At 41.4% G+C, this 27,640-nt stretch overlaps 1 protein-coding gene across 4 annotated transcripts in view; it reads left to right on the top strand.

Annotated features, from left to right (window-relative positions):
* The window catches only part of GSTCD (glutathione S-transferase C-terminal domain containing), a 159,745-nt gene that overhangs the window by 113,879 nt on the left and 18,226 nt on the right, over positions 1–27,640 (top strand). For all 4 annotated transcript variants that reach the window (XM_056566102.1, XM_056566093.1, XM_056566080.1 and 1 more), the window contains 3 exons: positions 11,522–11,637; positions 15,336–15,380; positions 25,463–25,591. In XM_056566102.1, the coding sequence (XP_056422077.1) occupies positions 11,522–11,637; positions 15,336–15,380; positions 25,463–25,591 (290 nt within the window). The remainder of the gene's footprint in view (positions 1–11,521; positions 11,638–15,335; positions 15,381–25,462; positions 25,592–27,640) is intronic.

Genomic DNA, 27,640 nt, shown 5'->3' with positions numbered 1-27,640 from the left:
TTTTGCTTTCTTGGACAGATCACCTAATGGAATATATTAGTTAAGGCGGTCACTGTTCGCCTGCCATTATTCAGCTGGTTTTCTAAGAAACAAAAAAAGACGCGCCAAGGGCTATGAGGTTTCGGGCTCTGGCTTGCTGCCAGCATTTATCTAGCTGAAGGTACAAATGAATGTAGAGGTGTAGGGGAAGGAGTCTGGTGTGGCAGCAGCAGCTGACAGTATTATGATAAGAAGCAGATCTTCACGGCACATTACTTGACAGATAAAAACAAAGGGCTTACTGTAAATCTGTCATTCCATTGCCTTAGGAATGTTCCAGGTAGGGAGGGACAGCATGATAAAATTAATCCTCCCCTAGCATAGCAATTCGCTTTTTTTTCTTTTCTAATATTTATCAATCAACGCAGGTTTTGTAAGAAACCTTTGTTAGTTTTTCCATTAGTAGACTTTTTATAACTTACTGAAGAAGTGCTTTTTTTTGTTTGCCTGTTTAAGCCATTTCAATCTTGGAGTCATTACTTTGTATAGCAGCACATCTCCACAGATTTACTGAAAGTCACTTAAAATGACGGGTGCATTTGGTAGTTTTTAAAGGGAAACTGCCAGCTGAAACCCAATACACAGGGTTATAAGGGTGTGGGTGAACCAGACTAAAATGAGGCATAACTTACCTGAGGTTCGGTTCCAGAGATAGACCTCTTATTTGCCAGCATTACTAATATGTTAAATGCCAGCTTTACACAACAGATACGGGACCCCGCAAGGAGGCAGGGATGTTGGGTATGCCAGGTCATGTCTCCATTGCGCAAAGTCCATTAACATATTAGCAATGTCGGCTATTAGTGGGCCTATCTCCTATATGTTAGACCTCATTTTTATCTGGTTTACCCCATCCTAACCTGCTTAAAGGGGCTGTTACCAGGAGCATTAAAGGGTACCTCTCATCAAGTAAACTTTTGATATATTTTAGATTAATGAATGTTGAATAACTTTCCAATAGCATGTTAATGAAAAATATGCTTCTTTCTATTGTATTTTTCCCGATCAGTCCTGTCAGCAAGCATTTCTGACTCATGCTGGAGTCCTAAACACTCAGAGCTGCCAGCCTGCTTTGTTCACAGCCAAACAGGTTGTGAACAAAGCAGGCTGGCAGCTCTGAGTGTTCTCCTTTGTGAACAAAGCAGACTGGCAACTCGTAGTGTTTAGGACTCCAGCATGAGTCTGAAATGCTTGCTGCCAGGACTGGTAGGGAGACCCCTAGTGGTCATTTCTTCAAAGTGGAAAATTAAATAGAAAGAAGCATATTTTTTAATAACATGCAATTGTAAAGTTATTCAGCATACATTAATCTATAATATATCAAAAGTTTTTTTGATGAGAGGTACTCTTTAAGCTATGTTCACATGATGGAATACCGCACCGACTTTCTGCTGCAGCAGAGTATTAGTATTCCCAGCATACAACTAGAAAATATATCAGAACTATAATAGAATAATATAGTGCTGAGGGAAAGTGCCTAAAATATAACTTTTATTGGTTACTTAGATAAAATCTCCCCCAAAAAAGTCAATGTGATGTGCCATCACCCACATAAAAATACTGTACAATAATTGTGCCGTAAATAAAGAACCCACAGTTACCAAAATGGAATTGATAACTGTAGCCATTCAGAATTCAAGATTATTGGTGCAACAGAAGGCAGATAAAAAAAAAAAATCCCATCTGGAAGCTCAAAAACTAAGCACAGTGTTCAGATGGATACACTAATGCTGCGGTTTGGTTAATGCGAATCTGAGCAATTCAGGCCGTAATATATATGTCAGCTCCAAGGTCCTATTTGCTTCATAGATACAACCATCAACGCGTTTCTGTCACACTATTGAAGATGACGTCATCAGAGAGGTATAGCTAAAATAATAGATTACACAGGGTAAATATTGAAATATTGTGCTAAGATAGATATGTCCTGAAAAGGAACTATTGCTCAGTTGTGCCCAGTCTTATTTCTGAAAGGCAAAACAAGCATAAGACCATTAGGTTTAAACTCTAGCAAATGATTTTGCTCATACTCCATGTTATGTGTGCACAAATAGAAATTTCTGGAATACCATGATAGTAAACATGCACTGAAATATAACATTTCATGTTATTTACATGACTGTAGTATTGACTGGACAGGACCCAAAATGATCTGTAGTTTTTATTGGTTTCACGTTTGCGCATATATTTCTTTTTGATAATTTTTATAAAATTTTTTCTGGAATGTGATGTAACCAAAAATTTTCAATTTTAGTGTTTTATTTTTTTTTTATTAAGTTAATGCCATTCACTGTATGGAATCATAAACATCATGTTGGATAACTCATCTCATCATGCTCGGACAGCTCCACATGCAGCGATACAAATGTGTTTTTTTTATTTGAAAAATGGGAAAGGGAGTGATTTTCATTCTTATTAGAGGAGTGGCTTATTTGCATTTAAAAAAAAAAATTTGTACTATTTTATTTACACTTTTTAAGTCCCAAGAGGGACTTTTACATGTTTATATTTAGAGTGCGAACATTGAATAATGCTATGCTGTTGCATAGCATTACTAAGTATTATAAGTGATTTGCTGATTCTATCACAGTGCTCTATCACAGTGGCGGATCCAGAGTCTAAACTCAGGAGGGGCACTATCAGGCTATATTTGTATGGGGAAATGTCCGCACTTATGAAAAGCTCAGCATTTGTAATAGTGGCAGGGAAGGCCCTTGGGGGGGGGGGGTAGCAATTGACCCACTACCCATAGGCTTGCATTGAGGGGCTTGACTTCACGAGGGGGTGGGCCGTGATGTCACGATACTCCGGCCCCTGTATCGTAATTCATCAGCATGGAGCGATCTTCGCTCCGTGCAGCTGATGACAATCGGGTGCTGCAGGAGAGATTGCGGGGGGTCCCCAGCAGCAGGACCCCCACGATCAGACATCTTATCCCCTATCCTTTCGATAGGGAATAAGATGTCTAGGGGCTGAGTACCCCTTTAAGGAAGGTTTCAAAAGGATATGTGGCAGTTTTTCATTCAGTTTTTGAGCCAAAGAATGAAAAGAATAAAAGAATGGAAAATATAAAATACAAAATTATACTACTTCCTGCTCTGTCCACTTCTGTCTTTTAAACAAAAAAAACCACTAACAAATAAAAACTGTTCCAAAAATTTGTTTGCGAACCCCCTACCCTAAAGAAGCACTCCAGTTTTTATTGTTTTCTGTTTTTATTTGACCATATGATTCACACTCACCATCACTAGTCCTACAGTGCCATGTGTTTTATGCCATTATTCCAGCACAACTGTATCCTTGCAATTCATTATTGTACCTGGGTAACGTGATCACCAGCCTGACCCACAGAAAATCACATGCTTACTGGGTCAGAGAAAGTGGCACCAGGCATACACAATAACCTCTACATTATTTTCTAATAGTAGTCTATGATGCATCATATAAGCAAAAAGGCAAAACAATTCCTGAGTGCTTTTTTAAGGCTATAGATGTCTTTGGAATAATAATAATAATTAAAAAAAAAAAAAAAAAATATATATATATATATATATATATATATATATATATAATATTATTATTATTTAACTTTGCACTAAGTTTAAGTCTGCAGTCTTCATTCCTTCATTCATTTGCAGAACCTCTGATATGCATTTGCAGCCATATTCTGGATTCAGAGTTTTCCCATGTTGGTGTGTCCTCCTAAGACCAGGTTTACATGGCAGAGTTTGTGCGGAATGTCCGCACAGCAAACCTGTGGAGTCATTCTGCACATTTGCCCGGTCCGGTGGGTGCTAGGACTGCTCGGAAATGCGCTGTCTCATAGACGGCAATGCATTTCCTTGCAGACTCTGCAGAAAGAATAGACTTGTTTATTGTCTATTCTTTCTGTGGATACCAGTGTGAACAGTGCAGCAGAATCCCATTAAAATCAATTCTGTGTAGAATATTTTGTATGGACATTCCGTGCAATTTTGGCCCATGTGAACATACCCTAATAGTACATGCTGGATGCTCTCCTTTTTCTCTATACAGCCAATGTATTTCTCTCCAGCAAAGTGCTTGTGTGAGTCCGTTCTCCATATATGCTTTCCTCTTTGTTCACACTTTTAGCTGTTGCGTACAACCTCTTCTCCCTCCTTACTGCTCCCTCAAACACTGAGAACAAAAAGTCTGCTTGATATATTTTTCTTATTTCTTTTAGGAGCAGCTAAATGGTAGAAACATTTTAATATAGACTATTTAGAAAGACACTTTCAGGGGTTTTCCCGGCTGCAGTATTATTATCATTATTATTATTATTTTTTTTTACTTTACCTCCCCTGATGCTCCCCCTGTGATATCTTCCATTCCCTGCTGCACTCCTGTTCTTTCTCCTTCCTGTGACATTTCACTCTCCGCAGTTTCTGCGGAAGCGATATGTCATCAGAAAGAGGAAGAATAGGACCGCAGGGAAGACTGGAAGATCTGGCAGCGGGGTGGGTGTAAGTATGCTGTCTTTTTTATTTTCACATTATAAAATAATCATGCAAGCTAGCAAACTCATTTTATTTGCATTATGGAAATTAGTGATTTAAGAAAATAATGAGTGCAAAGGTGTCCATAACTTTTAAATATATATTTTTAAATAAGTTATTTTCAGGAGAAAAATGAATAAATTTCTCTAAGGTCATGTATGAGGTCACAGAAAAACAGGGGAAAAAAAGAGAGAAAATGAGGAACACCTAGAGTAAAAGAAGTACGGTATATCAGCTCCAAGGATCACAATTGCAAAATGGATTTTACCTGAATGGAAGATCATTTTTTTATTGATCATATATAAGTATACTTGAAGAAGATGTCCAAAGGAAAAAAACATAGCTCTGCTGCTGTGATGAGGTTTCGCACCCAGCATGTAAGCTGGTCGAAACACGGCTTCTCCATTCATTTCTATGGGAGAGGCGGAGACATGTTAACACTGTGTCTTTGCCTCTCCCATAGAGATGAATGAAGGGGGCAGGTTTCAACCTACTTCCGTGTTCGGTACAAGACACGCTTTAGAGATGTAGAGCTGTAGTCGAGCCAGGGCCCCGTATGGAAGATCGCAGGGGGGTCTTAGCGGTTTCACCCCCCCCCCCCCCCCCCCCACAATCAGACACTTCTTCCCTTTCCTGCAAATAGGGGATACTTTTTTTCAGCTGTTAACCTAGGGCTGTGTTCACGTGTTCAAGTTTTTAATTGCAAGGAATGGATTTGAAAAAGGAGACGTCGCAGTCTTTCCTTTATAGATTTTCTCAAATTCTTATCTGTTCCTGACTTTGTATTCCCTAAGGGAGATTTATTTCCACACCCTTTCTGTCATCTACATGGTAACTGAAAAATACTGGAGGCCATTTTCTGAGATGTACTTGGAAGATTAAAAAACTAAAATTTGTCCTATTGGGGTGAAGCAGTACATCCTCTTATATAGACATATTTCAAGTCATGCACCCCAATTATAGTAGTACCTTTAAGATTTCAGGCATTGTTGGTTATAGAGTATATCCATAAATGTAGGTCTGTTTAGCTTAGTCATTAGAATGTGGAATATATCTTACTTGACATGAATATTCAGTGGTGAAAGAGAAGCGATCCTGTTGCGGCGCTCGCCGGGCGAGCGCCGCAACAGGATCGCTTCTCTTTCATCACTGAATACTCCTTACAGACTGTCCAGCTGGACGGGAGGATCCAGGCAGCACACTGTGAACCATTACCCACATCAGCTGGGCCCCCGAAGCTACTGTAGATGTTATGCTCTTAGCGTAACATTACCAGGTGAGCACACTCTATTTGTGTTGGTTGGATTTACGGCACATAGACGGGCGCATTGTCTCTTTTTTTTTCTTCATATTCCACTGTTACTTGACATGAGGATACACATTAGCAGAGGATATAGTAATCCACTGTGTAGTCTGTGAGGATGATTTTTCAATATTGGGTTATCTTGGAGACAATAGTTGATTCAGACTAAATTCCATGAAGCTTTCTGTTTCTCACGTGAGAAATCCAATCATTTCACAACAATTTTTAGTCCTTACCAAATTCAGACGTCCCACGTACAAACATAACCAGTGTCCCTGCATTTTTATACATTGTTTTGTTCCCTCAAAGCCCACAGTGGGTGGTAGAATAATTTTCTTAGAAAGGGAATGGAATCTGCTTTGAAAGGGATTGTGCTATTCTGTTTGAAACACGGCTGGAATGTGTATTCATCACGCTACCTGATGACTTCCTAAACACTGCAGCACTCAAGGTGAAATGTGCTTTGTAACCAGTCAGAACCATCAATGTGTCTTGTATATTACTGTTGTCTGGAATATGGTTTGCCCATTTGGATGGTTTCTGATTGATAAATAATTTATGTATCCTTTCTCATCTCTGAGGAGGGGTCAGCATGGTTAGTCAAAATCTATGATATATAATACTTAAATTACCGTACTCAGGGAGAGGGGAAATACATTTGACTGCAGACCTCTCGATGACAACTAGAATGGATAGCAGTGGTGATTGTCTCGTAACCACTATCTGCTACACGTGAAAATACAATTGTCAGGTCCGCCAGTGGAAAAAAAGACTTTAACAATGGTGAACCATTTTTACTGCCCAGTTCTGTAGACTATAAGCTGGCTACAATCTGTGCCAGCCCTAGCCTTGTACAGTAAAAGGAGCTTATGTCAAATTCAGTGGCTGACATGATAACATTTGAGTTTACACATGTTTTTCCTGGTGTTTTTTTTGGAATGCTGCCACTGCAGTTTTTGAGCCAAAGCCAAAAGTGGATTCGAAAGGAATAGGAAATCCAAAGGAAGGACTTATACTTCTACTTTCTCCTGGATCCACTTCTGACTTTGGCTCAAAAACTGCAGTGGGAGTTTAAAAAAATAAACCCATGTGGAACTTAGCCTAAAGATGCTGGAGAAAAAAAGGTTAAAAACTATGACACACAATTTTACCCAATATGGTTGAATAAGGCAAAACTAAATTATTGGCGAAGTTAACAATATTTAACATACAGGTGTAGGTAGATAAGCAGGATGGCACTATCAGGAATTAAGGTAGCTCACGGGTTAACTCCTCACAGGTCACTAGCATATAGATATCTGTGCAGCAATGGAACACTATCAATAGAGTCAGCGGTGCTGCTGGAAACAAGTATCAAACAGATATGTATCAATAAGTTTTAATGTCAGAATACAAAGAATATCCGCACTCACCGCATTCACCTGAGGCCGGAAGTAGCGCACACGGCGTGAAATTGCCGGTAATCGCCTCGCTATCTGAGCGCTATGCATGGTCTGACACCCGGGTCCTTTGGCTTCTCTAACTAGGAGCATCTAGTCGCGGTCTATGCGGTGAGTGCGGATATTCTTTGTATTCTGACATTACCACTTATTAACAATACCGTATATACTCGAGTATAAGCCGACCCGAGTATAAGCCGAGGCCCCTAATTTCACCCCAAAATCCCAGGAAAAGTTATTGACTCAAGTATAAGCCTAGGGTGGGAAATACATCATCCCCCCTGTCATCATCCAGACCCCCGTCATTAACATCCTCATCATCATCACCCTGTCATCATCCAGACCCTCATCATCATCACCTGTCATCATCCCCTTGTCATCATCCCACACCCACCCTTCATCATCCCCTTGTCATCATCCCCACCCCCCTTCATCATCCCCTTGTCATCATCCCACCCCCCCCCCCTCATCATCCCCTTGTCATCATCCCCACCCCCCTTCATCATCCCCTTGTCATCATCCCACACCCCCCCTTTATCATCCCCTTGTCATCATCCCCACCCCCCTTCATCATCTCCTTGTCATCATCCCACCCCCCCCCTTCATCATCCTCTTGTTATCATCCGCCCTCAGTGGTCTTCAACCTGCGGACCTCCAGAGGTTTCAAAACTACAACTCCCAGCAAGCCCGGGCTTGCTGGGAGTTGTAGTTTTGAAACCTCTGGAGGTCCGCAGGTTGAAGACCACTGTGGCCTTCGACATCATCCAGCCCCCTCTCACCCCCTTTAGTTCTGTACAGTACTCGCCTCCGCTCGGCGCTGGTCCGGTGCTGCAGGACTGTCCGGTGAGGAGGTCGTCCGGTTGGATAGTGGTTCCGGGCTGCTATCTTCACCGGGGGCGCCTCTTCTTCGCGCTTCGGGCCCAGAATAGAGGCGTTGCCTTGACGATGACGCAGAAGTACGTTGGTAATGAACGTACCTCTGCGTCGTCGTCAAGGCAACGTGACTATTCTGGGGCCGGGCCCGAAGCGCTTAGAAGAGGCCTCCCCGGTGAAGATAGCAGCCCGGAACCACTATCCAACCGGACGACCTCCTCACCGGACAGTCCTGCAGCACCGGACCAGCGCCGAGCGGAGGCGAGTACTGTACAGAACTAAAGGGGGTGAGAGGGGGCTGGATGATGTCGAAGGCCGCAGTGGTCTTCAACCTGCGGACCTCCAGAGGTTTCAAAACTACAACTCCCAGCAAGCCCGGACAGCCGATGGCTGCCCGGGCTTGCTGGGAGTTGTAGTTTTGAAACCTCTGGAGGTTCGCAGGTTGAAGACCACTGCGGGTGGAGAGTTCACTCGAGTATAAGCCGAGGGGGGTGTTTTCAGCACAAAAAATCGTGCTGAAAAACTCGGCTTATACTCGAGTATATACGAAATATATTTAAAGTGACCCTCTGCAATCCCAACAACATGTACAATAATGTGACATATTATACCTTCTTGCCCTTTGTTTCTTACCCAAAGTGAAAATTCACAAATGAAAAAGATGCCAAAAACTGGGTTGAAAATGCACTAAACAATTCTTATTGTGAAAAAGTGGAAAGCCGCACTACTGAACTGTAAGGAAGTGCCACTGCAATCTGTCTCATTCCCACAGTAGTCAAAGGGGCAGAAAACCCCTAATATCTGAGGAACCTGAGGAAGGGGGGAATTAATAGAGTGAAAACCTTGCTAGACTCAGGGCACTCTAATCAGGAGATGTTAACAACCAGAATGTTTGGGGAAGCCACAGGTCCCCTTTAAGAGAAGTGTTTGACAGCAACTTCTCTTTTGGACTGACTACTGTATTTTCTTTTTTCACTGGCTATGGACCTTTCTTTAAAAAAAAGTAGTCTGAACAGCTGATTTGCTGAAGGTATAAATGACTGACATAAAGGAAGGCAATGTATTTGAAGAAGATGCATAGACTGTCAAGGTGATGAGAGCAGTGTGTACAGTACTGAATTGGAGGTAAACCTTGGCGTGGCCCTCAGACCTGCACACTACTAATTACTGAACAATCAATTGTAAAAGACTCATTCAGCAGCGGTAATATCATGGGCTTTACCAGGCGACAAGGAGAAAGAGCGATGGGAGATAGAGGTTACCACTACATGTCAGTTCCTGACTGCGCCTGTTTATGTTTACATTGGGGCTACATCTATCAGCCATGTGTATGCCGATGTGCCTGGAGCAGTTCACTTTTCCACTTGCTGACAGGGAGACTGATCATTGAGAACATTAGTAAACTGCAGGTGAAACCCCCGTGGAATGTCGGACAGAATAATGAATGTTCTGAAGAACAAATGCTTAGCTGAAAAGCTTTCTGGTTCAGGGCGAAGCGAAGGTTCTATATAAACCTGCCTGCGTGCAGAATTCTATTTAAAGATTAGCTGATTTTACTCTTCTCTCCTAGCTAAAAAAATTTTTTTACTGTCGATGTTATGTAAATGTTATCCCTTATCAGGCTTAATATGGAAGCAATTTTTTTTAACTTTTTTTTTCAATTAGAAAGTAATGATGGCTTTTTTTGCCTCCTACCTATGGGTAGTTCTCACCTGCAATTGTGTTGGATGCAGCAGTGTTTTAGTTTGTAGTTCTGCTTGAACTGTGTTTAGTGACTATAGCTCACCTGTATTGTCTAATGGGAATGAATCTGCGGTTGGCTGTTATTCACTTCTTATGTTATCCGAGGCTCAGACTGCTGTCTCTTCACCAGCAACTAAACCACCAATAACATCTGCTACACAGATTTAGCAATAAAGGTGGATCCTGGACAATGGCTTTTTTTATTTATTATAGAGAACATTTCGCAGACAGTGCGGACCGCTCAGAAATGCGCCATCTCCATAGATGGTTATGCATTTCCAAGCGGATTCCGGATTCCGACGGAAGGCCGTACATTTTTTGGGCAGAGACCGGAATCAGGATTTCCGCAGTGTGCACAGTGCAGCAGAATCCCATTGAAAGCAATGGGATTCTGCTGCAACAGAATTTCTAAACAGAATTTTTTCTGATTGCACTCAGAAATGTTGTGGTGTGAACATGTCCTTGGTGTCTTCTTTGTGATGACGTTTGAAAAAGAGGCCACTTTTATCTATATTGTAGATGTCCCTTTCTGTATAGCCTGCAATTACGGTATACAGTCAATCATTCCAAGCTATAACATCTTCTCTCAAATCTGTACATTCACCAGAAGTTACTGGTGCACCCTAGAACAATCTTGCAGCCTACTTAGTCCAGAAATGGTGATACCCCCGCTGGAGTCCCAGCAGTCAGAGCCGCCTGTGATCAGATAGTTACCTTCTATAATAAAGGTGTTTTCTGGGAAAAATGTATTGATGATCTATCCTCAGGATAGGTTTTATATATATATATATATATATATATATATATATATATATATATCAGATCGATATGGTGCTGACACCCAGCACCACCGCCTGTCACAGTGAAATAGAACACGTACCAAACTTAAATGTTGTAGTGGTCACGCTGGGTTACTGCAGCTCAGTAACTTTCCTGTTAATAGACAAGGTAGGTAACTGTGAATACCCTTTTAGTACACTTTCTATTTATTCATGTCCATGGGGAGGAATTTTTCGGTTACAGAACAGTCTGTAGAAGTGATATATGTCTGTAGGTTTCTATTTATGATTCCATTTTGTTGAGTTAGTTCCATCTAGCTTGACACAGCTTATAGTTAACCAGTGTTTAGCGGGTTAATTGAATAGACCAACTTATTGTAAAATAATATGGTTATTGTTTAGTCCCCCCACCCATATACTGTGCATGTATATATATGCATATATATATATATATATATATATATATATATATATATATATTTATATATAATCAAGTGGATCACCTTGTATATGTTAGTTGGGGGATGACTGCACATGCTTATTTATCGTAGTTCTCTACCAGCTGCATTTTCTCATGAACATGAAAGCATGCACATACAACAAAACTGTAATATAAGCAGGTGCCTGATAAGATTTAGCTTCTTATCATTTATAACCATGAAAATGTTGCTTTTATGGATGCCTATAAATGATGGTGCTGAGATGAAGATGATTTATTATTGGTCTCTCCGGTCAAGTTTATTCTTATATAAATAGAATTAGGGGAAAAATGTGTGCCAACCAAATGTTCTTCCACATAGCGTTTATAACAGTTTTTAATATTTATAGGTAAAATGTCTAGTGACCGTGCACTGAGGAAACAACAGCAACTGAATAACATCTTATCAGTGGTCACTAATATGGCGAAACCAAGTGACACCATTGTGGACTTTTGTAGTGGAGGGGTAATGTACTACTTTCACAAAAAAAAAAAAAAAAAAAAAATATATATATATATATATATATATATATGTGTGTATATATATATATATATATATATATATATATATGTTTAATTATTATTATTTGCATTTATAGATTTCCCTTATATTACATGTATGATGTTTATTTATGCATGTGATGGTATTCCCATTCTATCACATGAAGATAACTAGGACATTTGAAAGTTATTGGAGTATATGCCTAAAGAATTCTTTAATTTATTTTCAGCAAGTTTTCTTAGAGTTTTATATTAGAGAATAGGTATAGCTAGAAAATGTAAATTAAATGGGCACTGTCACTTGGAAAAAACGATTGACATGAAATAGAAGTCCTTGTCATGTCAGCTCATGTGATCAAGATGCGCGTTCAATGTAAGTCTATAGAACTTGTCTCAATCGCATGACAATGAGCACCGAAAGGAGCATGTGGTCTTCTCCTGGCCCATTCTCCTGATCTGTCTCTACGACATGTCAAAAGTTTTCTAAGTGACAGGTAAGCTTTAAAGGAGTATTTCAATGCTTGATATGTTTTCCCCTATCCAAAGTATAGGGGATAACATGTCTGATCATGGAGGTCTGGCTGCTGGGGACCACCCCAATCTCTGCCACAGCACCCCAGTCATCCAGTACACGAAGCGAACTCTGTGCAGTGCCGTATGACTGGCGAACACAGCTGCCACGCCCGCTCCATTCATATCTATGGGAGGGGGTGTTGCGGCCGTTACGCCCCCTCCCATAGAAATAAATGGAGGGGGCGTGGCGTAACGTCACGTCCCCGTCTCGGAAGCCCAGAGGTTTCCGAAACTTCAGACGCAGCTACGCATAGAATGCGGGCTGCTGCAGGGAGATCGCGGGGGGTCCCAGCGGCGGGCCCCCCGCGATCAGACATCTTATCCCCTATTCTTTCAACAGGGGATAAGATGTTTTTGCCCGGAATACCCCTTTAAGTGCTGAGACCTCTGCTGCACTCTACTGAGCATTGTGTCATCTTAGCAGTGTTTAGCTTTTCGAGAGCAAAGTAGCATATTTGTGTTCATGCGCTGTTAACCCTGCCCCTCTGGGGATCAACTGAGCACAACCAATGAACACTTCTGCCTATTCATTTCAGTTAAGACCCCACACTTATCAAAAGGATAGTGGTACTTCCAAATGTTTTCCTTGTTTTCATATATTTATTGAACATTTAAAGAGTAGCTGTAATCAAACCATATTTTCTAAACTAACTCAGATTAAATTTCCAAGCTTTAAAAAGCTCTGTATCATACCTTTCCTCTTGCTCACATTGTGTGAACTTCCAGCAGGAGAAAGTGGGCATTCCCCAGCAGACGCAATGTCTCTGAAGTGTACCTTATAGGCGCGATGTCACTGATGTGTACCTCACCATGCCCCGCACGCACCTTCTGAGTTTGGTCTCCTGCCAGGCTGGGACAAGACCAAACTAACTGTTTGACTTGCGGCAGGGAACAGAACAGAGCCACCTTGTGGCCGTTTTTTCTGTCACATTAAAAACATATAAAGGTTGAGAATTTTAACAGTAAGTAAATAGCAAAGGGTCTTATAATTACACAAGGAACAATACATTAAAAGTTTGGTAACAGGTACTCTTTAAAGGGTTGCTTACCTTTTGACATAATTTTTTTCCAGGGTTTCTATTTGTAGCTGAAAAGTAGATCACATGATGTGGAGAACTTGATGGCCTCACGAAACATTACAAATACTACATTTTTTATCATTTTTAATGGGTCGTATTAAAGAGAGGAAAACATGGGGGAAGAACAAATACTTTTCGCCATCAGAAGACTTTGTATCATATACAGACATTTTCCAACATGTGGGAACATTCCTTGGCATTATTCACCGTTCAGATGTTGCCAACTCACTACTTTTTAGCCCACTTTCTTTTACAGTCATGGCCGTAAATGTTGGAACCTCTGAAATTTTTCAAGAAAATAAAGTATTTCTCACAGAAAAGGATTGCAGTAACACATGTTTTGCTATACACATGATTATTCCCTTTGTGTGTATTGGAATTAAACCAAAAAAAGGAGAAAAAAAAAGCAATGACATAATGTCACACCAAACTCCAAAAATGGGCTGGACAAAATTATTGGCACCCTTTCAAAATTGTGGAAAAATAAGATTTCAAGCATGTGATGCTCCTCTAAACTCACCTGGGGCAAGTAACAGGTGTGGGCAATATAAAAATCACACCTGAAAGCAGATAAAAAGGAGACTTAGTCTTTGCATTGTGTATCTGTGTGTGCCACACTAAGCATGGACAACAGAAAGAAAAGAGAACTGTCTGAGGACTTGAGAACCAAATTTGTGGAAAAATATCAACAATCTCAAGGTTACAAGTCCATCTCCAAAGATCTAGATTTGCCTTTGTCCACAGTGCGCAACATTATCAAGAAGTTTGCAACCCATGGCACTGTAGCTAATCTCCCTGGGCATGGACGGAAGAGAAAAATTGATGGAAGGTGTCAACGCAGGATAGTCTGGATGGTGGATAAGCAGCCCCAAACAAGTTCCAAAGATATTCAAGCTGTCCTGCAGGCTTAGGGAGCATCAGTGTCAGCGCAAACTATCCGTCGACATTGAAATGAAATAAAATGCTATGGCAGGAGAACCAGGAGGACCCCACTGCTGACACAGAGACATAAAAAAAGCAAGACTACATTTTGCTAAAATACCTTGAGTAAGCCAAAATCTTTCTGGGAAAACATCTTGTTGACAGATGAGACCAAGATAGAGCTTTTTGGTAAAGCGCATCATTCTACTGTTTACCGAAACAAAGAAAAGAACACAGTACCTACAGTGAAATATGGTGGAGGTTCAATTATGTTTTTTTTTTTTTTTTGCTGCCTCACTGGGTGCCGTGAATGTGTGCAAGACATCATGAAATCTAAGGATTACCAACGGATTTTGGGTAGCACTGTACAGCCCAGTGTCAGAAAGCTGGGTTTGCATCCGAGATCTTGGGTCTTCCAGCAGGACAATGACCCCAAACATACGTCAACAAAGCGCTGGAGAGTTCTGAAGTGGCCCACAATGAGTCCAGATCTAAATCCCATTGAACACCTTCCAATAAGAGAGACCTGGAGCAGTTTGCTAAGGAAGAGTATTCCAACATTCCAGCTGAGAGGTGTAAGAAGCTTATTGATGGTTTTTGGGAGCTACTGATTTCAGTTATTTTTTTCCAAAGGGTGTGCAACCAAATATAAAGTTAAGGGTGCCAATAATTTTGTCCAGCCCATTTTTGAAGTTTGGTGTGACATTATGTCCAATTTGCTTTTTTTCCCTCCCTATTTTTGTTTAGTTCCAATACACACAAAAGGACATAAACATGTGTATAGCAAAACATGTGTTACTGCAATCCTTTTCTGTGAGAGATACTTCATTTTCTTGTAAAATCTCAGGGGTGCCAACATTTACATCCATGACTGTATTCTCATTTTTTGTGATGTGATTGATTGTTATGGGCATTGGCTTCTTTTACCCCAGTTTTTAACTGCAAGTCCAATCAGTATATCCATATATAAATATGGATATTAAATAACACTATCATACTGCTAGATGTCACAGATGTGAGAATGATATTCATCATTTCCATGCACTTTATGTATGACTGCCAATACTCACTGTGTTTTCTTGTCATGCAGGGTCACGTTGGGATTGTTTTGGCATATATGCTGCCATCATGTCAGGTAAGCATCTGCAGTATATAAGACTGCGTCAGACCACACAAGTACATGGATGTATTTAAAAGCTTAATAAAAATGCATTATTTTATGGGATATTTAATTCCCTATTTTATAAGCTTTTTTGACAGATATTTATGTGTGTTAGCCATAAATGGAAAATAAAATTTTGTGAGACTAGACACACTGTTAAAAAACTAAAGAACACTGTAAATGCTGTTTAATTTCAGAGGTTAATTTATTCCTTATAAAATACTTTTAGTTTTTTGGTCTGTTTTTACCATTAAATCATTGCTTTGTTGTGGTAGCCAATAGAAAACATTTGCTTCATTGTAGTAGTTTTTATATGGATAGGAATGTTGCCAGTTCTTTTTACAGTTAAAGGCACAGTAAGCCTTCATGATTGTATTTATTTTGTATTTTTCTGTTGTAGATATAACAAAGTTAATTCATTCCTTTATTAATACATCTTTGTTATTTATATAATATTGGATTTTCTGTAGTCCCATTGGTTTCTACTTTAAACTAATGAAAAATGTGCTGCCTCTCAGATAAAAGAAATCATGTCCTTAGGCCCCCTTCACATATATACGGCATCTAGCGGCATTTCCCTCTGGCACTGTAGAAGAAGCGCCGGAGGGAAACTAATGATAGAACTGATCTCATTCATTTGAATGGGACCGTTTAAATTCATCCGGCATCTCAATTTGGATGGGCACACCACATGAGTGCCAGACAGGGGAATCCATTTTGCTACATTCACCCGTCCACCCTGGACAATTAATGAATGCCAGATACTTAACGACTGAGGCCAACTGATGCACTTTGTCATCAGTTGTGGCCAGTTTTAGGCTAGGTCTACTGGTTGACATTTATTAAAACCTAACCAGAGGAAAATCTGCCCATAGCAACCAATCAGATTGTTTCTTTCATTTTGCAAAGGCCTTGTTAAAAATTAAACAAGAGAGCTGATTGGATGCTGCGGGCAACTGGGCAACTTTTCCTCTGGACAGGTTTTGATAAATCTTCCCCACTGAGTCTGACACCGGATATAATTTAACCCAGCCTTAAGAGGCCACTACACAGTGCTGTGTCCTGACTCCCAGACAGCTTGGGTGGGAAGTGGAGTTGTGTATGAACATCTTTCTTCGGCCCAAAATTTTATTCTAGGTGATAGCTCTGATCCAATCCAACAGGGGAGTTACTTGTTACTTAGAAGAGGTACTGATTCTCCTGGCGAGACATTCGCTGACATTTAGGTGAGTTATTCTGTGAGAATACACTGTCCTATATTCCTATATGAATATACAGTATGCCCTAATTTTGTTTAACAGAAGACGAAAGGAAGTCTGTAGGTCCCAGGAAATGGCAGGCTCTTTGGCACTGACCAGCAGGACCAACTACTCAGTCTACTTTGTACAGATCAGACCTAAAGGGACTTAAGTGGAGGAGAAAAAAAATGTCAGTTTTTTTCCTCCTCATTCTTAGTGAATGGGACCTGTCGGGTTCCGTTGATGCCCACTGTCACAACCTCTGTCCCAGCCCCATTATCAGCTGTGGTAAAGGAGCTCCACCACACTGATGTGAACTTAGCCTAAGCTGCTTACAAATTAGTCATATTTACTACCAGAACTAATGTCAAAGTTGCTGGTGGATGAATTCATGGAGCAGTTGCTTCATGTGAACAATGATGGTGCAGGTTTGTTGTTTTTTTGGTTGTGTTTTTTTTCTTTTTCCTTTTTTTAAAGAGGCCATGGACATGTTAATGATATGCAAATTATACAACACAATATTCAAAACATCTTGATTAATCCAGTTTTGAGTATGAGTGTCATTTGGAAAATTTCATGCACTTAGACCTCTTTGCATTTTATTAATGAGGTTATTAATGGTTGTCTGAAAAATGTTCTGTAATGTAATGGTAAGTGGTTAGTGTACCTGGAATGAAGACAAGAGGGTCAGGCTACTGTACAGAATGCCACCTAACACCATAATACTGGAAGTAGGACCAATGTGACTTATCGCTTGCACTCCAGCCCCATTGCCGTGTTGCTCTGCACAAGATCATCTTTGAAAGCAGTGGCCTAAGGTCAATGCAGCTACCTGTATCATAACGTCTGGCTTGGTACCCTAATGTGATGCAAGCACCTATTGATGGTTTGTGTAGACACCCTAGACTTGGCATGGATGTTTGATTTCACTTGCAGTACAGAATGGATAATTATGTACAATTCTTGTAACTTGACAATCTGTCGATGCAGAGATGCCTCTGTGTACCATTGCTGATTATTCCAGATCCTTGTTGGTATCCCAACCATTAGGACATGCACCGTTGATCAGTGATATTTATCAGTGGGGCAACATGAAAGGGACCCATGGGATAGTTTTCAGAGTGCAGTCAAAGGAAAATGGTCACCCGTTCACCCGCACTATAACCCTATACTGTACACTTGGTTATAGTGTGGGTGAACAGGAGACTGATGCAGGGCCTTGGACTGCTATACCTACCTGCAGTCTGGAGCTCAAATCCTCCAAAGGTCCCCTTGTTACAGCGCTTTAAGGCGGGCTCGCCAGCTGGATTCAAATATTCATAAGCACTGGTCACATGAGCACTCGTGCCTACTGAGCGCTCATGTGACCGGTGCTTATGAATATTTAAATTAGCTGTCAAAGCGCAAGTCAGCGCTGGAAGATGGGGACCTTTGGAGGATCGGGGCTCCGGACTGCAGGTAGGTATAGCATTCCGAGACCCCGCATCAGTCTCCTGTTCACCCACACTATAACCCAGTGTATCGGGTTATAGTGTGGGTGAAGGGGTGACCGTTTTCCTTTAATAGTTTATTTGCATAATACAAGATATATGTGCTATATCTCAGAAATGGCTGAGCAGATTGGGGGAAAGGGTTACATTGTTTTATTCTGGATCACTCACATTGACCACCTGCTTATTCAGGTTAGTGGGGTTGATCAATCTGTCAGTCTCCCTTTAAATCTCCTGTTGATTTCAATGAGACCTAAAAGTGGAAGCGCACAGAAGTGACAAGTCACTTCTTTTTACACATAGGACAGGGGTGTCAAACTCAAATTCATTGGGGGCCGCATCAGCAGTTTGGTCACCCTCAAAGGGCCGGTTGTATCTGTAGGACCCCTCACCCCCCCCCCCCCCCCCACATACCGTATATGCCGGCGTATAAGACGACTGGGTGTATAGGACGACCCCCAACTTTTACATTTAAAATGTAGAGTTTGTGATATACTCGCCGTAGAAGACTACCCCTCCTACCGCAATGTACAGTACCTTGTAGTTCCCCCCACATTAGGTGGGCAGCATGTTCCCCCACATTAGTAGACAGTATGTTCCCCCACATTAGGTTGGCAGTATAGTTCCCCCCACATTAGGTAGGCAGTATAGTTCCCCCCACATTAGGTAGGCAGCATGTTCCCCCACATTAGTAGGCAGCATGTTCCCCCACATTAGGTTGGCAGTATAGTTCCACCCACATGAGGTAGGCAGTATAGTTCCCCCCACATTAGGTAGGCAGCATGTTCCCCCCACATTAGGTAGGCAGTATAGTTCCCCCCACATTAGGTAGGCAGTATAGTTCCCCCCACATTAGGTTAGCAGTATAGTTCCCCCCACATTAGGTTGGCTGTATAGTTCCCCCCACATTAGGTTGGCAGTATAGTTCCCCCCACATTAGGTTGGCAGTATAGTTCCCCCCACATTAGGTTGGCAGTATAGTTCCCCCCCCCCACATTAGGTTGGCAGTATAGTTCCCCCCCCCCCCACATTAGGTAGGCAGTATAGTTCCCCCACATTAGGTAGGCAGCATGTTCCCCCACATTAGTAGGCAGCATGTTCCCCCCACATTAGTAGGCAGCATAGTTACCGCACATTAGGTTGGCAGTATAGTTTCCCCCACATTAGGGAAGCAGTATAGTTCCCCCCACATTAGGTAGGCAGCATGTTCCCCCACATTAGTAGGCAGCATGTTCCCCTACATTAGGTTGGCAGTATAGTTCCCCCCACATTAAGTAGGCAGTATAGTTCCCCCCACATTAGGTAGGCAGTGTAGTTCCCCCCACATTAGGTAGGCAGCATGTTCCCCTACATTAGTAGGCAGCATGTTCCCCCACATTAGGTTGGCAGTATAGTTCCCCCCACATTAGGTAGGCAGTATAGTTCCCCCCACATTAGGTAGGCAGTATAGTTCCCCCCACATTAGGTAGGCAGTATAGTTCCCCCCACATTAGGTAGGCAGTATGGTTCCCCCCCATTAGGTAGGCAGCATGTTCCCCCACATTAGTTGGCAGCATGTTCCCCCACATTAGGTTGGCAGTATAGTTCCCCCACATTAGGTTGGCAGTATAGTTCCCCCCACATTAGGTAGGCAGTATAGTTCCCCCACATTAGGTAGGCAGCATGTTCCCCCACATTAGTAGGCAGTATAGTTCCCCCACATTAGGTAGGCAGTATAGTTCCCCCACATTAGGTAGGCAGCATGTTCCCCCCACATTAGTAGGCAGTATAGTTCCCCCACATTAGGTAGGCAGTATAGTTCCCCCACATCAGGTTGGCAGTATAGTTCCCCCCACATTAGGTAGGTAGTATAGTTCCCCCCACATTAGGTAGGCAGCATGTTTCCCCACATTAGGTTGGCAGTATAGTTCCCCCCACATTAGGTAGGCAGTATAGTTCCCCCCACATTAGGTAGGCAGTATAGTTCCCCCCACATTAGGTAGGCAGTATAGTTCCCCCCACATTAGGTAGGCAGCATGTTTCCCCACATTAGGTTGGCAGTATAGTTCCCCCCACATTAGGTAGGCAGTATAGTTCCCCCCACATTAGGTAGGAAGCATGTTCCTCCACATTAGTAGGCAGCATGTTCCCCCACATTAGGTTGGCAGTATAGTTCCCCCCACATTAGGTAGGCAGTATAGTTCCCCCCCACATTAGGTAGGCAGTATAGTTCCCCCCACATTAGGTAGGCAGCATGTTCCCCCACATTAGTTGGCAGCATAGTTCCCCCCACATTAGGTTGGCAGCATAGTTCCCCCCACATTAGGTTGGCAGCACCCCCCTCCCTCCCTCCCCACAGACATACAGCCTCCAGCCATATACAGTGTATGGCTGGAGGCTGTATGTCTGTGTGCGGCCCCCACTGTGATCCGGTCACCGCTCCTCCGGCCCGAGGTCACAATCTACTGCTATGGCCTATGGACCATAGCAGTAGGTGCCAGGACCGGTCGAGCGGTCACCGGAACGCTGAAGAGAAGAAGATAACGCGCCGCCGGTCACTTACCAGGCCCCGGCTGGAGAGCGTCCTCCTGCGATGATCCTGCCGTCCTCCTGGTCCTCCCGCGTCTCTATGGTTGTACGCACGGGACGTCACTGACGGCGGAGGACCGAAGGAGGATCGCTAGAGGGCAGACGTTGGTAAAGGCTGGCGGCCGGCAGCGGCTACGCGGGCCACATGACGAGGTCTGGCGGGCCGGATAGGAAAAAACATTCAATAGTTTTTAAGGAAAAACAACACTTTATTATGTAGAAATCTGCAGCCTTCTGTAGCGTACTACAAGGTCATTAACAAACATATTACTAAGAAGATGACAGCATACTAACCCCTGTGACACCCGCTGATAACTGTGACATAATCTGTTCCATTAATATCCTTATTAACTGAATTACAGGCATTTTCTTCCTACCTCTTCACTTTTCTGTTACTCTTCTGTACTTCAAATAAGTATTTATGGGCCACACTTTAGCTTAGAGGATGGTTTTATCTATAGATATAAAACTCAATGTGTTTGTATGTATTAATCAAACAAGTGATCACTCACGCAACTGGCTGGGTCTCTGTGCAATAATAAAGGTACTAATCCCTGTATAGTGTACCAAAAATGTAAGGCAAATGGATAAAGATAATAGTGAGCGCTGGTGAGGATTTTACTACAATTAATCAACATTTTTGTAAAGCATGCAATAATTATTTGCACATACCTGTATCTGAAGTAAATGAATGGGTAGCTGTAGAAGTAGATTCACAATAGGGGGTTATGTCAAACAGTGTGCTGAAAAAAGGGGGTAAAATGGTTGTTAAAAATCAGGGGGCCCTACTTTATCCCACTGCTACTAAAAATATCTGCATATAGTTTGAATAAAACTCATAGTCAAGCCCTTCCAGTTTGATGATCAGCGTACCTCTATATTTAATATGGATCAGGGAGATCCTCCATGGTTAGTGATCACCAATGCTTCCTCTAAAGTTCTAAAAGTCTAAAATGTACGCTTATTAGGTGCAATTCACAGTCATTGGTTCTAAAAGTGTCGTTATATTTCAATGCATTAGTCTGATACCTGCTTTATTTGCTTCTGATTGTCATCCTGTACCTGAATCTTGTTGTGGTTCTCCTGGGGTTTTTCCGTGGAGTATGGATATGCTTATATTACTGTTTACTTGTGGGTCCGGTGCAAAGGAAGCAGCAATAAAATAAACACAGGTAATTTTTTGGAAACAAAAACGTTTTAGTTTTTTCCCTGTAAGTAGTGCAAAGCATGCAAAATGATGGACAACAATACACCTACAGTTATTGTCCAAAATTGGAAGGAAAAGGTGGAATATAATATTAAAGATCACCTTCACTGTGCAATGGTCTCATATATGGAATTACTTGTCCCTGTGAGAAACTATACGTATATAATATCATAATATCCATCATGGATATGAGGGGCATCCTTTGTCCCTACATTACAAGGAGAAGCACAATCAATCCACCAAGGACTACCTTTTTTGGAATTGAAAAAATTCCCCATCATTGGAGGGGAGGCAACTACATAGCACAACTTTCGATAGCAGAATCAAGGTGGATATTTAACCTCAACTCTATGACTCCTCACAGACTAAATGCAGAATTCGAAATCTTCGGTTTTCTATAAACATGCACAAATAATTTTCGAACAATAGACTAAAAATTAATAAATATACAGAGAAAGAAAAATAAAAGTGAAAGAAAATAAATAAAACTCAAGCCACAAAATCAATTAAAACATAATAATAAAAACATGATGATAGGAATATGAAGGGTTAATGTAACAAACTGTAAGAAACAATATATATACATATATATATATATATATATATATATAACTCAATGTGTGTGTGTGTGTGTGTGTGTGTGTGTGTGTGTGTGTATGTATGTTCCAGCATCACATCCAAACAGCTAAAGATATTAACATGAAACTTGGCACACATATTACTGATATGTCAACAACAAACATAGGATAGGTAATTTAACCCTTACCCACCCCCATTTGTGACGGTCAGGGTTTTTGTTTAAAGTACCATGCAAATCAATGGGAAATGTATGTTCCCACATAACTTTCGTACGGCTGGAGATATTTCAATACCTGGTACACATATTACGCGTCGGGATAGGAGGAGGAGATATGAGGATGGGATAGGAGGATGGGATAGGAGGACGGGATAGGAGGTTGGGATAGGAGGTCGGGATAGGAGGTCGAGATAGGAGGTCGAGATAGGAGGACAGGATAGGAGGTTGGGATAGGAGGTCGAGATAGGAGGATGGGATAGGAGGTCGGGATGGGGGGTTGGGATATGACAACAATATATGAGGACGGAATATGAAGTCAAAAGCTTCCTCTGTTGATTTTCCTCCACAACAAGGATTAGGAAGGAAAAACCGGGCAGCGCCGGCTACTCAGCTAGTACTATATATTTGAACAAAGAGAAAACTAGAGTATTATAATACATGGGCGGGATACGAAGGGTTAAATGCAAAGGAAAAAGGACCGAAGAGCATAAATAACAGACTGAGATCCTGTACTTACCAACCTAGACGGAGGAGACCGATTCTAAGTTTCTGAAACGCGTCGCATGTTATTGTGGACCTTAGGAGCCACCGTTAGTGACGACACTATCATACGCCAGTTCCAACAGGCGACTATTATGTTGCATGCAGTTTGGCAGAGACACCACCGGCCGGGCTGCTTCCTTTGCACTGGATCTACGAGTAAACCGTAATACAAGCATATCCCTGCTCCACGGAAAAACGCAGGAGAGCCGCATCAGAACCGCAACAAGATTCAGGTATAGGACGACAATCAGAAGCAAATAAAGCATGTATCCTACTAATGCATTGAAATATAGTGACACTTTTAGTACCAATGACTGAATTGCACCTAATAAGTGTACATTAAACTTTTAGAACTTTAGAGGAAGCATTGGTGATCACTAACCATGGAAGATCTCCCTGATCCATATTAAATATAGAGGTACGCTGATCATCAAACTTGAAGGGCTTGACTATGAGTTTTATTCAAACTATATGCAGATGTTTTTAGTAACAGTGGGATAAAGTAGGGCCCCCTGATTATTAACAACCATTTTTTAACAACCAGTTTACCCCCTTTTTCAGCACACTGTTTGACATTGCCCCCTGTTGTGAATCTACTTCTACAGCTACCAATTCATTTACTTCAGATACAGGTATGTGCACGTAATTACTGAATGCGTTACAAAAGTAGTTGATTCATTGTAGTAAAATCCTCACCAGCGCTCACTATTATCTTTATCCACATGTATGTATGTATGTTTCACCATCACTTTCAAATGGCGGGAGATATTCCGATGAAACGTGGTACACATGTTACTTATATGTCAACTATAATATAGGATAGTTAAATTAATCTTAACCCACCCCAATTTGTTAGGGTCATGGTTTTTGTTTAAAGTTCCATGCAAGTCTATGGGACTTCCCATACCTTACGCCACACGTTCCACTCTGCATCATGGTGAATGAGTCAGTCTAGTTTACAAGCTACACCCTTCCCACATGCCATGGCCCATCTATTTTCTGCCCTTTTCTTGTTTTTGACTTAAAGGGGTACTCCACCCCTACACATCTTATCCCCTATCCAAAGGATGTCTGAGCTCGGGGTTTCTGCCGCCTGGGACCCCGCGATCTCTCCTGCAGCAATCCCGTCATCTGATGACTGGCGATGCAGAGGCTGGAGGATTGTGACATCATGGCCCCACCCCCCTTGTGACAGCATGCCCTGACTCCTTAATGCAAGTCTATGGGAGGAGGCCACCACGCCCCCTCCCATAGACTTGCATTAAGGGGGTGGGGACGATCCTCTGGCCCCCACATCACCAGTCATCAGACACAGATGAAGCTCGCTCCGTGCACCAGATGGATAGGGGATAAGATGTCTAGCGCCAGAGTACCCCTTTATGACCAAAAGCACAATTTTTGCCCAATACACTTGCTTTACAGGTCCTTTAACCACAATCTCTTCATCCAAACTCAGCCCCACTCTACTCCATAAGTTCATCATGTCCGGGTGCCATCCACACCCCTCCCACTAGACACACACTGGCAAAAGTCACTCCACTTCTTTTTTTGGCATAACATTTCTTTATCACAGATCAGCCCCACCTGAGGACTGGATATGAGGTTGTGAAATGAGGATGGTCTATGAGGTTAGGATATGAGAATGGGATATAAGGACAAGATATAAGGTCGGGATATGAGGACAAGAGTGTGGGGTTGCTTTTACCACAAGGTTTAGGTCGGAATACCAGGCAATACTGGGTACTCTCCTAGTAGATCTATAAAACTCAACGCATGTGCAGATGTATGTGTACATGTATGTTCCAGCATAACTCCCAAATGGCTGAAGATGTTTTGATGAAAGTTGGTAAACATGTTTTTTACATGTCAAATAAAAATATAGTAGAGTTTAGGGATGTCTCGATACCAACATTCTCCACAGTCCAAGAGTAAAACATTTAAATTATACTTTATCGTGACTTTGGTCTGGCGGCAGGATGTTTAAAACGCCTGGTACACAGCTAGTTCTATATAAAAGACAACCCCTGAGTAGTAAAACCATGGAGTGAATTATCTAGTCTTGTTTTACTGCAGTTATTTTCTGGCATTGGATGATCTTTACCACTATAGTGACTATGCTGTATATTTATTGTGCACAGTTTTCTCTATTATTTACCCAGGAAATGGAATTATAAATGTAATACAACAACATAAGATGTTTTGTCCTCCTTCAGATAATTCTGATAGAGAATAAAGAGGAGTCTTTGATACGTGCCAGGGACAGAAGTAATGGCTTGGGACTAACAAATATCTGGTTCATTCAAGCAAACCTGGATTACTTTACTGGGGAGTTTAATATTGGGGTAAGTCACTTGTTATGTCTAAATATATTTCCTCTTAGTTTTCTATGTAATGCAGTATAATCTATTTTCTGCAAAGCAATAAATGGCAGCTTTATACTGGTTGCTTTATGTTATGAGAGAAAGACTTACAAATTATGAAATACAGTACATGTTTTTAGAGTAAGGAGATTGGGTCAGATGCTGACCCAATTTTAGCACAAGCTATGGGCGAACAGATAAACCTGTTAGGTCACGTCAACAACATGGCAGCCATCTTGAATGCCACCATCTTGAAATCAACTTTAGATTTTTTTTCAATGGGTAGTTTTTTTTTTTTTTTTTAATGTTTTAAGAGAATTTGACCAATACCAAATTTTTGATGGAAATGTCATGCCTCTAAAATATTGGTGTTTCTTGGAACGGAGTGTGTAAGAAATGAAATCTACACGATTTAGTATGACAGAGAAGATGCTGTAGGAACTATCATTTATGTATTCTGGAATCAGACCAATAAAATCTTATCTGTACAGGACTTGCAGATTATAATTATGCTGATACTGTAAGATACAAGCATGTCATTACTAGTTTTATTTCCTCTGTATGTATTTGCATTGCAATGGCATAAAATGATAGTGATCATCACTGCAAGCAAACCTAATTCTAAAAAAAAACGAATTCTGGATTGAGATGTGTCCTGGCTTAATTTCTGTATAACCCCAACGTATACCAAGATGTCTGATATATCGATGATGGAAAAACATATATGTCTGGTGGATGCCATCCATTTCCAATAGGCTCCCATGTTAATAAAAATACATTATACGTTTAATGTTTTTTTTTTTTTTTTTTTTTATTGTTTTTTTTTTTGCCAGATGGTTGTGAACAATGCCATCAAATAGATGTCACCCATAGGCTACCAAGTTATAAAATAAAAATACAAATATATGTACATATACAGTACAAATATTTTATCCTGACACTCAGATAATAATGTTGCCCCAAATAATGCAGCAATGGGATAAAAGAGTGGTTAAAAGTAATGGAGTCCTGACATATTGCTTATCATTCTCTGCTCAGTACTGGTATAACCTGATATACAAGGGCTGGTAGGGCACAGCAGGATGGTCTTACAATAAGCTGCCTGTACCCTGAACAGTAGGGGAAGTAGGCTTTCTTATGAAGATACTAGAGTAAGCTCTGTAAATGGAGAATATAACAGGCAATATCACATTCACATTCTAACTGTGAAGTGCAGTCAAGCTAGCTCTATTATAATGGTACTGTTGCTGTTCTGTGACTGAGGTGCTGTGATATGCAATGTTAAAGGGGTTATCCAGGAATAGAAAAACACAGCTACTTTCTATCAAAAACTGCTCCCTGTCTGTCTCCAGGTTGGGTGTGGTTCTGCTACTCAGTTCCATTGAAGTGAATGGAGCCATGTTGTAATGCCATACCCAACCTGGAGACAGACGGGGAGCGATTTTTGAATGAAATTAGCTGTGTTTTTCTATTCCTGCATAACCCCTATAAAGATGTACTGTGGTTGACACATTTTATAATGGTCAGAAGATATAGAACAGGCACAGCAATGCCGAGCACTGCCGGTGATATATATGCTGAGTATTCTCAGAAGCCGTGGGTGGATCACTCAATTACGGAGGTTGCTGAACTTTAGTTAGTGGTGGTGCTCATAACGCAATGTAATCTTATAGTGCTCATAACGCAATGTAAATAACTGATAAAAAGAGGAAAGATGCACTCACCACATTCAATTGCAGAGAAAACTTCTTTATTCGTAGCAGTGTAGTCACAAGCGAGACCCTAGCAGCCAGTACAGGAGTTAGTGTGCAGGACGCTGCAGACATCTCAGGTGTGAAACAGCTGTCACACCTGAGACATCTGCAGCATCCTGCACACTAACTCCCGTACTGGCTGCTAGGGTCTTGCTTGGAACTACACTGCTACGAATAAAGAAGTTTTCTCTGCAATTGAATGTGGTGAGTGCATCTTTCCTCTTTTTATCAGTTATTTACATTGCATTATATTACATTATCATGGTGCTTACTCAGT

This window comes from Hyla sarda, chromosome 1, assembly GCF_029499605.1.
Source record: "Hyla sarda isolate aHylSar1 chromosome 1, aHylSar1.hap1, whole genome shotgun sequence".
Classification (NCBI taxonomy): domain Eukaryota; kingdom Metazoa; phylum Chordata; class Amphibia; order Anura; family Hylidae; genus Hyla; species Hyla sarda.
Note: the sequence above shows the minus strand (reverse complement) of the source record. Positions and strands in the feature narration are given on the sequence as shown.